At 36.3% G+C, this 14,012-nt stretch overlaps 2 protein-coding genes across 2 annotated transcripts; both read right to left on the bottom strand.

The window, feature by feature from the left end:
• Nucleotides 1–157: 157 nt before the first annotated feature.
• Nucleotides 158–1,193, bottom strand: LOC135131335 (uncharacterized). Its single transcript, XM_064059013.1, has 2 exons — nt 1,144–1,193; nt 158–1,081 (listed from the first exon to the last, which is right to left on the bottom strand). Exons 1-2 carry the CDS (start codon nt 1,156–1,158, stop codon nt 224–226), a joined length of 873 nt encoding a protein of 290 aa, XP_063915083.1. The 5' UTR covers nt 1,159–1,193; the 3' UTR covers nt 158–223.
• Nucleotides 1,194–7,280: 6,087 nt separating this feature from the next.
• LOC135131328 (uncharacterized) lies at nt 7,281–8,858 on the bottom strand. The gene is made up of 2 exons (XM_064059005.1): nt 8,753–8,858; nt 7,281–8,700 (listed from the first exon to the last, which is right to left on the bottom strand). The coding sequence occupies exons 1-2, from the start codon at nt 8,765–8,767 to the stop codon at nt 7,435–7,437; spliced, it is 1,281 nt and encodes a 426-aa protein (XP_063915075.1). The 5' UTR covers nt 8,768–8,858; the 3' UTR covers nt 7,281–7,434.
• Between the last annotated feature and the right edge of the window lie 5,154 nt (nt 8,859–14,012).

The raw sequence follows: 14,012 nt of genomic DNA, 5'->3' as shown, positions 1-14,012 counted from the left end.
TCTTACGCTTAGGCGACTTAGCGGAACGTCTGTTTACATATGCGGAATGTGGCTCACCGTCTTGGAATAAATTATGCAATGCTGTGGAAGAATTATTAGCGGATCTAGGCTTAGCATAATCGGTTTTTTCAGTACTCTGATTTAAATAATACAAAGATTATAATAATATTGATTTATTGAAATATCCATCGCATTTAAACTGGTTGTAAGATTTCGGAACTAACTAATATTTGTGACCATATATGCTGGCTCCATGCCCATAACCTCCACCCAGTCCTCCGAATCCACCGCCAATGCCGCCGATGCCGCCGAAACCACCACCGATGCCGCCAATGCCGGCTCCGATGCCGCCGATGCCGGCTCCGATGCCGCCGATGCCGCCCCCGATGCCTCCAAAGCCGCCCAATCCACCGCCGGCTCCTCCAACTACAACAGGCTGAGGCACTGGGACGACGAGGGTTTGTGGTACTCTGACTGGCACGGGCTGTGGGATGGTGACTGGGTAAGGTTGGGGAACTGGTACTCCGACGGGCTGTGGTACTGGGACTTGAATGGGTACGGTGACTGGTACTGGTACTTGGCGAGTCACTGTGTATGGTACTGGTCTAGGGACGACGACTGGGTTGGGGACTGGCACTGGTACTGGCACTGCGCGAGGTACAGCCACGGCGTAGGGCTGTGGTACTGGAACTGGTACTGGTCTAGTGACGGTAACGGGGTATGGCTGAGCTACAGGTACTGGTACTGTCTGGGTGACAGTGGAAACGGTGGCGCCACCACCAGCACCGCCAGCTCCTCCCGCTCCGCCAAATCCACCACCAATTCCGCCGCCTCCGATTCCAATTCCGGCGCCTCCAGCTCCAATACCGCCGCCAAGTCCAATCCCAGCGCCGCCTCCGAGTCCACCCGATCCGAGTCCAATTCCGCTGGATCCTGATCCATAGCCGCCTCCGTAGCCGTAGCTGCCAATGGATTTGTAGAGACCAGTAATGACTCCACGCTTCTCAACGGTCTTGGCTTCGGCTGAGTCGGCCTTGCTGCCTTGGTAAAGACAAGCAACTGCCAACAAGAAGACGGCTACCTGTTGCAAGAATGATTTTTAAGCATAATGTACCTAATAAAAACAATTAAAAAAGTACTTACCGAAAAGGATTTCATGATGGTAAGCGATGGAAACCAACACAAAATGATGCTTTCTGGGTGGTGAAGATTCTTTTTATATTAAAAAAGTGTGGAGGGGTTTTAATTTTAAAACGTAGACTTGTTGGTTTTGCATTCATTAGTGATACATGGATGAACAAATAAATTCAAAAAATTTTAAATTATTAAAATGTTTATTACTCAATTATGCTTTTTAACAGAATTAACTAGTATGATAATTGGTTGATTAAATTTGTGTTTATTAAAATTTTGAAACAATGTAGTATTTCAAAATATATGTTCTTGCAAATTTTGGTACTATCTGTAATAAGAATTTCATAAATTATAGTTGTTGGAGTTATTGCAACAAAATTGATTAGAATGTAAAATCACATATCTAGTGGTTATTTTAATTTCAAAGTGACAGAATTATTACCTATAAATAATCAACAATTAAAACACTTTTTAAAAAGCAAGTACCTATTCATAAAATCAATTGATATATGGGAAAAGGCAAAAATTAATCGAAATTCTGGCGACGAATTATGTATTTAATTATCGTTTTAAAATAATTATTATTATTAATTTATTTAGAGATATGAAGATTAACACCATCTAGTGACCAGAAGTGATATGAAAGTAGTACTCTACCTTTCAAATGCGTGAAAACTGATGTTTATATTCACGGTGTCCCAAATTTAATGTAAATATGATACGAAATTTTATTGTTGATAATGTTCTAGACATGATTTATGGTTTGAGTACGGACTATTAGTCAGGGTTGGACATTCGTCAACTGCCAAATAGTAGAGATTTTTTAGCTTTAGCAGTGACGAATAAAAAAGAAAATAAGGTACTTACTACAAAAACGGCAGATACTTAATTTAACATTATAAATTACTGGAGATTTTTTTATCCCGTGCAGTTTTGAGGATGTAAACACAATGTATTTATTAATCTTTCAGAGCAAAGAGCAAGAACTGGAGAAGTAGTTATTTTAACCAATGTTTAATGCATGTTTTCTCAATGTTTTAGAATACGAAAATGTCGATTTCCCGTTTCTGCTTGTCCGTGAACGAATTTATTACACAAATAATTTCGGAAACTTCTGGACTGATTATTGTGAAATTGTAGGTGTACTAAGATTCCTTAAAGCCCATCACATCTGTGGAGTCATATATTTGCGTAATGTTAGTCAATCTTACACAGATTATATTGACAGTACTGTTCTCTGAAAATAGCTTTGAAAACATATGAAACAAAATTAAATTAATAGCAGGAACTAATAGTTTTTCAGAAGATGGTATAAATAATTTCTTAAAAAGTAAAAAGAAAAATTAGTTAGGTACACAATTTATAAATTTAGTGCGTACTCTCTAGCACAGGGTTTGATTTTTCTTATTAATAGTAAAACTGGTTTCATGTTTATTAATGACAAACAAACACAAACTAAAGTAATACAAAATTTCTAAAAATTATAATTAAAATATAAAATTACACATATTCATCACATACTTCCATCTAATGATTCAGTTTATGCAAGATATTACATTTATTTTTTCCTCTTTATGTCCGAATAAAGGAGTTACTGCTACTGGATTTGTATATATTTTTGATATCACACTAAATCATATTGCAACGGTGATTTCAGAACAGTGACAAAATTTTATTTTTGTCTTTTTTCCAAACAACTGATGACAACATCTGAAAAAAACATTAAGTAAGCAATAATAATTTGTTAAAAATAAATATGTTGTGAAGTAAGGTCTTACTATGTATTTGAATGAAATAGTTTTACTTTTTATGACTGGTTACAAAAACAAAAAATATTGTTGATTTTATATTTTTCTTAGAACTAATATATCTAATATTTTTGCCAATTTGATGAATTATTTCATTTATATTCAATTATTTCAGATATAATAAGTGGAGATGTTAACAAATAATAATATAATGACAAGTATTAGCAGATTTTTGTAGACCTCTTCCAGCTCTGATATCTAAAATTGTCAGATCTGTACTAACAATATTTTTTCTGACTCGATGTTGCGAATACATTAGTTGATAATACTGTTTTGTCTGAACCTTATTATGTCTCTAGTAGGACAATTATAAGTCCAAGTAATGTTAGGCTATTTTATGGGTGTTTATGTACACTGTAGGTTGGGAAATACTGGGAATCATTTTTGGGATAACATTGATTTATTTTAACAAACTGTCTGGTATTAATATGACTTAGCATTTCCTGTCACTAGAATTGAGATTATTAAGAAGAGAAATTTTAATTTACCCCGATATATAAAAGATATCCATAAATTACTTTGTAAAATGTCAGCTATAGATAAGTAAATAAATCATGATTATTATCACAACAGGTTCTTAGCATCCACTTATAGGCAACTAATTTCGCAGTATTCAATTAATGTAGATGACGATATTGGGTGTAGACAATAAAATGAAAGAAAGTTGACCAATAGTAAATGACTGTAGAGAATAAAAAACGAAGATAGTTGACAGCGACTCAAGAGTATATTGTATAATGACGCTAAAGAAATATGGGAATGTTTCTCAGATTTTTTTTACATGTTTATAGTAGTTAGAGGTACTGTAGTGAATGGTCTGAATAGTGAAAAAAAAACAACTTTCTTACAGCCCTCTACACCTACTGAGATAACATCATTAATCTTAAAGACCACAAAAAAAGTCCATTCCTGCAACTGATAATATTGTTGGCCGCGTAGCTACTGTTTTGGCTGAACTGTTATGTCTCTTCATAAGTGAAGTTTGAGAAAGGAGTTTTTCCCAACAGCTTGAAATGTTCTTGGGATACACCAAAATAATGGGTTCTAAATACAATCAATCAGATTATAGACTAAAACGTATGTATACTAAGTTAGATTGGTAAAATTCTAGAGGCAGCTTTTTTAGGAAGATTGACATTTTTCGAAAAGCAGTTTTTTTTATGAAATATGTCATTAAAATGGATTCACGAAAAATAAAACGACCTGTACCTACTGGACTTCCTGTGATTTTTTTTATGACACACTTTATGGGAGGAATGTGATTGTTACACACTTATGTTTGATTTAAATGGTGCGTTTGATCCGGTTGATCATATTCTGCTATTAGAGAAAATTTGGGGAATGGGAGTAAGAGGAGTCGCGCATTCTTGGATTATTCTTGGTCATATCTTAAAAATCGCCCATAAACCGTAACTAATGGAAGCTGTACATCAAGAAACAGATCTATAAAAGTATAGGTTCTTCAAGGGTCACTATTTTATTTATTCTGTTAAATAGTGAAATAGTAGGCTTTGCAGACGACACAAGTATACATATATGGGGTCATTTAAGAATTTAGAAGATAGCTGTTGAATCCAAACAATTTCATGATTATTGTAAGGCGAGTAACATCCTAAAGATGATTAAAACTAGTAAAGTTGTTGCTTATTCATTTTAGAAGTTATTTATTCGTAGGTATTATGATTTTATCAGGTTGATGGTTTAGGTAGCTGCCAGCAAGGGATTTAGATTTCATAGAGATTTTCATATAAAATTATTTTTACTTCCCGTGCGTAAACTAAGGAAGTATTGGAATCGAGTTCATTGACCGACTCCCTCCTCTTATGTTTCCTCGACCTTTAATGACCTCTAGAGTATGAAGAAATTGGTCTCCCGTTTCTGTCTGGCTGTCCGTTTTGCGCTCTCTCCCTCTCTCTGTTTGTCTGTTTGTCTGCCGTCTGTGCGGATTTTTATTATACAGATCTCCGAAACTACTGAATCAATTGCTGTCAAATTTTGCACATTGTACATCGGTTTGTACATCGGAAGAATGTCACGTACAATTTAGTTCAATTTGAATTAGTTTGTCGCCTCAAAACAGATGATTAAAATTATTAATTAAACTATACAATCGCACAAAATGTTCTGAATATTATTATTATAATTCTTACTTTGTCACTATTAAATAGAGACGTGCGTATTCTTAATTGTCGGGAAAATGAGGTGACTCGTCCTTAATTTGAGCAATAAAAAATTAGAGAATGATTAATTTTATACTAAATTTATTTTATCCCTCTAACCCAGGGGATAATGAGCCTTCCCTAGAGAAATTTTGCTTCCCCTAAACCTAGACAAATTATAATTAACCAAATGTGAATTAAAATATCGAAAATCGAAATAAAATGCAGTGTTTTATTTAATGAGGGGAAGTCGAAGCAACAAAAAAGCTAGATTCATTGTACTGAAGTTTATGGGCGAGGAAAGTTCTGTTGAAATAATCTTCGACCAATTTTTTCTTTGGTTGTAAAACTTTTCAAAATAATATTTTGAAACATTATTAACTTTTTTGTCTTTAGACTCACTAATAATTTTACATTACACACAGAATCACATACATATGCCTAGAAATTTGATAATTTATTTCTAATAAAATTAAAAAAAGAACCTTGTGCTTATTAGGTTCATATGCATTACCTATAAAATTAGAAGAAGGACAACAGTTTTATTATTTTTTGTTTAGTGATAAACTTTATACAGTAAAAACCCTCGGCATAAATAACATCCCCGGAGCCCTTGTGCCGTAGGGACGCAAATTGCAAGGGATTGCGCAAATTGCACAAGTACGGACAACATAAGTATATTTAAAACAGATAACCAACGGGAAAAATGGCCTTTCACCAATAATAAGTTTTAGCTTGAAGTGTTTGTTTATATGTGGGAAGTATGCCTCACGTAGAAATTTATTTGATTTGACTGAGTTTGTCACCTCAAAACAGAACTAAAGTTATTAACTAAGCAACAGTCGAACAGAATGTTCTGGATATTATTATTAGTATAATTCTTATTAAATACAGACTTGCGCATTCTCACCTTTTCGAGAAAATGGGGTGACTCGTTCTTAATTTGATTAACAAAAAAATTATTATGAAGTCGTAAACATACATATGTAGATAGAACTTGCAACTTCTGGTCCGCATGCCGCTTATATAATGAGTTAGTTGTGACATTCTATTTTACTGTTATTTTTTTGTGAACATTTGGTCTTTTAGGGAAAAAACTCAAATCGGAACTCAAAGAGAATTCTTTGAAATGACGTCATCAAATTTTTGGTGACGATGGTTAACTAAATTTGGTTAGCGGTTTAGCGGTTAACCATCTGCATGATATTCCCAATATACGTACATACAAAATTTGACAACAATCGATTCAGTAGTAGTTTGTATGTCTAATACAAATGAATACAGACGCCAGACAGACAGACAGACATACAGATAGACAGACAGACGGAAACTACTTGTTTCGCACTCTAGAGGTCATTCCCTAGCTTACGGTCAGGAAGTAAAAAGAAGTTAAATATCTTATGCTACGCAAAAAAAACAATGTTTTCACTAACTTCGTTCTAACTACTTTGGAATTTCTTGTCCTACAAAATCAAGTAAGAATTTTGGACGAAACATTGGTCGCATACTTCCAAGGCATGATGTGTGTTTTTTAAAATAGAACACAGGGATTCAGCCAATACTTACTTTCATAATGTTCAGAGTTAAAAAATGTCTTGGTATGTAAGTATTGTTTAATTAGTTTAACAGTATTCAGTTTTTCTGACAGTACTTGAGAACATTCTTGCAATTTTTTTAGTTACCTATTTAAGAAAGAATATACGATCAATTCTAAAAAAAATCTGTAATAATATTGTCAATTTTTTAGAACTGTAAACATGGAATAACACTAATTTGTGTATTTGCTCAGACTATTTGTTAACCGTTCGAAATTTATAAAACAAGTACAGTAACGTTCAATCGAGAGTAACGATAGTTAATTTCAAAATTTTACGAATATGTGTTATGACAAAAACGTTTAATTAAAAGTTAAATGCGAGAGTATTTCTTCGTCTTTTGATATTAGATTACTGTCTGCCTCAGAATTTTTTTTGCAGAATTGGAAATTTTGTTAATAACTTTTTATCGACACTTAATTACCCACTTCTAATATGGGTAATGCAAGTTAAACAGTTTTGTGCTATAGGTACTCTTAAAAATAAGTTATAATACTTGGGTTAATTTTTACAGCAACTATTTTATTCACATTATTATCCATCTTTTTAATCACAATGTGATTTAGTTTATTGACGTAAGACAGTTGTAGTAAAATAGAACTTTATTGTAAGTGCACGTAAAATATATACACAGATGGCAATACCATCAAAAACAACAAAAATACTTATGGTATCACAATAAGATGATTCGACATGAAATTTGAAAGATGATGAAATGAGGTGAGTTTAAGTCTTTGCTTAGTATTTGCCTCCTCCAATAGAAATACTGGAATAGCTTGTGGCACCACCATGTCCTCCCGAAGATCCACCTCCTAAACTTCCAGATCCCAAAGAGATCGAATGGCCACCTCCAAGTCCACCTCCATATCCGCCGCTTCCAAGGCTGATGGAACTGCCATGGCCACCTCCCAATCCGCCTCCATATCCGCCGCCGTAGCTGCTTCCAAGGCTGATGGAACCACCATGACCACCTCCTAATCCACCTCCATATCCGCCACCGTAGCTGCTTCCAAGGCTGATGGAACCACCATGACCACCTCCTAATCCACCTCCATATCCGCCACCGTAGCTGCTTCCAAGGCTGATGGAACCACCATGACCACCTCCTAATCCACCTCCGATACCGCCGCCGTATCCACCTCCGATGCCGCCGCCGTATCCACCTCCGATGCCGCCGCCGATTCCGCCTCCGAAACCACCTCCGATTCCACCTCCGAAGCCACCGGCTCCACCACCGGCGCCACCGCCGCCTCCTCCGACAGCGACGGGAACAGGTACTACGATGGTTTGAGGTACTCTAACTGGTACAGGTTGAGCAACGGTGACAGGAACTGGTTGAGGAACTTCGACGGGAACAGCCTGGGGCACTGGTACTGGTACGCGTACTGGGATAGTGACAGGAACTGGGCGAGTTACAGTAACGGGAACTGGTCTGGGAACGACGACGGGTCTGGCAACGGGCACTTGAACGGGAACGGGGCGAGGTACTTCCACGGGAACGGGTTGTGGCACTGGGACTGGTACAGGGCGGGTGACAGTAACGGGGACGGGTTGAGCAACCGGAACTCCGACGGTTTGTGTGACAGTGCTGACGGTAGCACCACCGCCGCCACCGCCGCCTCCGGCTCCGCCTCCGAATCCACCTCCTAAGCCGCCGCCGAAGCCGCCGCCAAGGCCGCCGCCAAATCCACCTCCGAGGCCGCCGCCGAGTCCTCCACCGAGTCCTCCGCCGTAGCCTCCGCCGGAGCCTCCGCTGTAGCCGCCGCTGTAGCCACCGCTGTAGCCACCGCTGTAGCCACCGCCGAGCCCGCCGCCGAGTCCGCCTCCATGTCCTCCTAAGCTGCCGCCCCCGATGCTACCGCCGCTGATGCCACCTCCGTGGCCACCCCCGAAACCGCTGCCGATGCTGCTGCTGAAGATGCCACGCTTCTCAGTTTTCTTTTCATCCACTTTAGCCTCACCGCATTGGGCAATGCTGGCGACTGCTAAGAGCAATGAAGCTACCTGTTTTTTAGGGATTGTTATTAGCGGTTTTTGGCGAGTACCGCGAACTTACCACAAGAGGCTTCATGTTGTGTGTAGAAGAAGAAACTGACAAGTGATGCCTTACCCTTAGAGAGGTGGCTTTATATATGGATACGAGTGGAAAGGGTTCCTCCCCAATGTACCCACAACGAGACGTACTTTCACTGGGTGAATCTGCGACGATATACCCATACTACCCATACATTCACAACTCTGGACGCATCGCTGAGCATGCAATGCCATAATACTCTTGGTTAAGTGCCGCAGAAGCAGCGAACTATTTAATAACAGACGCATGCTTCACAAATTGCTCATAAACCATAAGAAAATCATTCAGAAGAATCGCTAAAGAGATTAAACGTGGACCTACACCGGCATGCAACATTCCGAACAATTTAAAAATAACACTTAATAAAAACAGACTTCCTATGTAATTTTTGAGAAATTTGCCATTATTCTCGAAACGTAACAATGAATTTGAAATTGAGTTCATGTAGACTTGTATTATTAATTTTAATTAAGTATAATTTAATAAACAAATCTTACGTAAGTTAATTTTATCCTAATAATTAAATCAGAAGGTTGCTCTTCGATTCACGATTTTATTCCCAGAGCTTTGATCCCATTCGTATGTAAAAAATATTACAATACCTCATTCGGCTATTTAATTAGCGCTTTAGAAATAGGACAAGGACCTAAGGTTACCAGTTTTGCATGATTATTCACGAACTGTGCTTTCTTATATTCGGTTTTACTTTACAAAATATTAGAGTAACTTAAAGCTATTGCGTAAAGCATCTCATAAAGTAAAAACCACAAAGATTTTTTCACATATCCGAAGTTTCCGACAACAAAGAAAAAAACAATAAATTATGAATGGAAATTTGAAAGTCATCATACAATAGCGGCCACTTAGGATACACGAACTATATCGACAGTGCAATTATCGAACAAAGAATCGGATACTTTCATCATTCTCTAACAAAGACGTAAAACAGTACGAAATCAATAATTAGCAATTAAACCAAAAAATTAGTGGCGGGCAATGAAAGAGGTCTCTCACCCTAATTTTGGCATACTTTCATAATCAATTTGGTCGTAATTAGTCTAAAGTGAGGAAACGTGCCCGTCTGTTAAGTTTAATTGCATTGTTATCTGATGAGCGAATTGGAAGGAAACTTTTAAAAAATATTAGCGCAAATAATTGATCCAAGTTTTTTAACCGAGATCTCTCGCGATTGCTCTAATGAATGTATGTTAACCAGGAAAAGAACGAGTTTCGTCTCGACTCCATAGAGGACTCCACCGGTACTAACCCGTTCAGATTGTAAATTATGATCGTTTAGGAAGTCTCACACACGCCTCTTCCTTAGCGGTGCTTCGGCACTGACCAACAATTTGCGATAATTAAAGTGTTAATTGAAGCAAAGAAAGTGGTGCAGTGATAGAGGCAGTTTTACGTAAACTAAGTCCGCAATGCAATCCTTAAGAGAGGCAATTATGATAATCACGGAAAATAAGATTAATGAAAATAGTTCCCACAGTTATGGTTTCGATAGAATGTTGCCATCTGCGTACTGCTGCTCTGAACGTAAATCATTTTTGTTGGTTAATTGATCAAGTGATATGCACATTTTCAATAGAAAGTACCGCGAAGAAATCTGGGTTTCCTTATCATATTTTCTGTAACGGTAGCGTCCGGAAATTTTTTCAGAAAAAACGCTTAATTAAGAATTGCTCGTAATTTCTAATTATGTGAAAACCACACTCGAGCACGTCCAGTTGCTTAATTGTCGCAAAGAACATGTCGTGCCTTGTTATTTTTTGTAAAACTGTAACTTCCGCTTCCATTGTACGTTGTAAGTGCCCCAGTTCTGAAATAATAATGGTTGCGTAAGAAAAAATATTCAAAGTATTGCACAGAATATGCTCGAAGGTAAAATCAATGCAGTGTGATTAAGCCTCCGATCGCTCTTATTTTTAACTGTCCGATAAACTCCTGCTTACAGCAGGAAATGCGAAACACTACGGTTCGATAAACTTGGGTTCTGTGCAGATAAACTGACCGAGAATAAAATTTTGAAATGACCAAACCAAACGTCAAACGTCCACAATCGACAAAGGATGTCGAGAAAGTCGTACGTTATTCAAATGGAATCCGGAGTAGAGCAAAATTACCTAACTGGGTAGTCTGGCAGCTGGCCTGATTTTAATGGGTCTTGGAAATTTTTGTTTTGCGTTAATGGTACGGGCACGAATGGCAAAACCTACCATGCGTGACGGCTTTGCTATAAGTCTTTGCTATATAAGAATAAACGTTTCGGTTTTCACATTCATTTTGTGGAATAATAACACGGTCGTTGCAATTTTTGGTTCACATTTGAGGCTCAAAGCGGTTGCACTAATATTCTGAATAATGAGGTGTATTTGTAAACCAAATAATAGCGGCGCGGCAGTCTATTTGCGTGAAATTTGCATAAGGTAACAGACGTGAACAATAATTACATGTTTTGATATACCGGAATTATAAAGTGGAAGCCGTGCAATCAGCGATAATCGCACGTTTAATAAGAATTTCCAATATTCGACAATAATTCAACAAGGGTACTTGTTATATGTCACCATAAATTTTATTCTGGTATATAAATTGTGTTATACAATATGTAAAAGTGCGTCGGTGTCCTGCTGATATTGTATGGAGATGTAAAAGAACATTGGAAAGTCGGATGCATGTTTTATAGTTTTTTTTTGGTTTAATACGAAATTGAAAGAAAATATTTGGGAGCTTTGTGTCAGCTGCACTGCTTGTTTTCACTTTTAGTTTCTGCAGGCATAAGTGGAATAATTTTAACGAGAAATTTGAGTACTATTCCTTATTTATTTTCTTCAAGTGAGGACTGGAATCTTATAAATTCCTTATATTCCTTACACACAAAGTTGTCGATGGTTAGGGTTAATATTTTGATTGTGTAGTTAAGGATGCTTGTTTTAAAGTACTGAAACCGTGGTTTATGGAAGGAACTCTGTTTTATACTTCCAGAGCGTGAGTTAATAGGATCCATCCGGCGAATGTCTGCTTTCATGTTTTCTCGACATTCTATTGCCCTTTTGTTAGTGTATGAAAGAATAGGCCCCCGTTTTTGTCGGTCTGTCTGTCGTTTTGGTTGATTTTTATTGAACAGATAATATCCGAAACTACCAAACCGATTGTTGCCAAATTTTGTATGTATATGAAGAATATCATGTAGATTGCAAACGCTAAATAAAATTTGTCTAATCTTTCTCAGCAAAATTTAATCACGTCAGCTCAACATTTTGCGCACTAAAGTATATGTATATATTTAAATTTTATAAAATATCCATTTTATCTTTGGTTATTATTATTAATTTATCTTTATTGTTTAGTTTTTCTTGTACTTCAGCTATATAATAAATATAAAGTTCGACCCACGGGTAGATTTTTTTTTATTGATCAGATTAAGAATGGTTCACCCCGACAATGATAGATACAGTAACGTCGAGGTCGACTATATTAAATAATAATAAAATTCTCACAATAATAGTTACACATCGAATTTGTGGCTTAATTAATTAATTAATTAGTCTTCATCTGCACTTTTTACTTTAATAATCTAGACATATCTTTATTTTAACTTAAAAAAAATGCGTAAGCTAAGGAAGTATTCTAATTAAGTTCATAGAGTACAAAAAAATGGGTTTCTCATTTCCATGTCAGTTTGCTGTCCTTCGTCTGCCGTCTGCCGTCTGTCCTACTGTATAGATTTTTGTTAGACAGGTAATCTCTAAAGCTACCCGACCTATTTTTCTGAAATTTTGTATGTATAGCAGGAGTAACGTGTAGGTGACCACACGTGTCCTTGTTAAAATATTGATGACGTTATCAAAAATTTTTATAGAGAAAAACTCACTGGAAATATGCATACGATACTTCTTTACCTCCACTTTAACAATTCACACATTTATTCATTTTAGCTCGTAGGGGTCATCTAAAAAAATAAAATTCTCAAAGTTAAATTTCATAATTTTTCAAAACTGTTTGTGTTCGACTGTACTTTAGGGGCGAAGGAGGTTTTGCCGAAATAACCATCGACCAATTTTTTATGTAAGTAGGCAATTGTGACTAACAGTTAGACTTTTTTTATTGTGATAAACGGTTCTTTCGTTAATGTATAACGCGAAATGTTAGTTGTTTTTTATCATAAGCAATTTTTTTTTTAGGAAATATTTAAGCCTTTTATTCAAACTTTTGATCAATTAGTACAATTTAGTTCAATTTGGTAGAGGTAACACGAAGACGACGGATCACTTCTAGATCTTCAAGGACTGTATTTAATATTCAAGTGTCCCATTATGTTATACAGGATGTCTCGTAAAAAGTGGGATACCGCTCGTGTATTGGCTTATCGTCGCGAATTACATTTAAATTTGGTTTAATTTTTTCTTTCAGTGTAGTAGTTTGAACGTTAAAATATTAAACACCTTGTGTCTTCACCCGTGTAAGTGATATCTTTATGTTTTTTCAATAATTGACACGATCCATTAATAACATGACCCCTATGAGCTAAAATTAATAAATGCATGGACTGTTAAAGTATAAGAAGTATCATATGCAATTACGCACGTGTTTCCAGTGAGTTTTTCTATATAAAAATGTTAAAAGAGTCTCCATAGAAACGAAATGGAATCTTATGTATCGTTAATTCCACGTCATTACCAGATTTTAGTAAATTTCTTGCCCTAAAATTAAACGATGGCAGAAAATTATAATTAAGTTCCTTAATACCTTTCATATTTTTTATAGTCACTATTAAATTCTGTTCTTTCAATAATAGTATTCATTTCACGCATGTGTTTTTCAGCGTTCTGACGTTATTTAATAGTCAGCTGATAATAATTTTGACAGTGAATGTGCATTAGTTGCATCGTTAGATTTGACTCACTGTTGTATGCTTATAAATGTAGATACGGGTAACAATAATTGCTTTTCAAGAAGCCATTACCTGGAAAATTTAATAATTAATTAAACAACCTTAACCTTATTGTCATATTTCTCGTGTGACAGAAAATATGTAGCATAACGATGTCCCATTTTTTATGGGACATACTGTATATATATTTTATTCATTATTAAATGCCATTAATTTTTGAGTACAATAGAAGATCCCGACAGTTTTTTCCTTACTTGACTCTGCACAGGGAACTGCCATAAAGCGTTATATGTATAATCGCAACATTAGATCCTTTAATTAGTGACTAAAAGGGTATAGCTT

Source organism: Zophobas morio, unplaced genomic scaffold (genome assembly GCF_036711695.1).
Source record: "Zophobas morio isolate AGI-343-1 ecotype UQ-CSIRO unplaced genomic scaffold, CSIRO_AGI_Zmor_V1 ptg000002l, whole genome shotgun sequence".
Taxonomy (NCBI): domain Eukaryota; kingdom Metazoa; phylum Arthropoda; class Insecta; order Coleoptera; family Tenebrionidae; genus Zophobas; species Zophobas morio.
The sequence above is the reverse complement of the archived record's forward strand: the minus strand, read 5'-3'. Positions and strand labels throughout refer to the sequence as shown.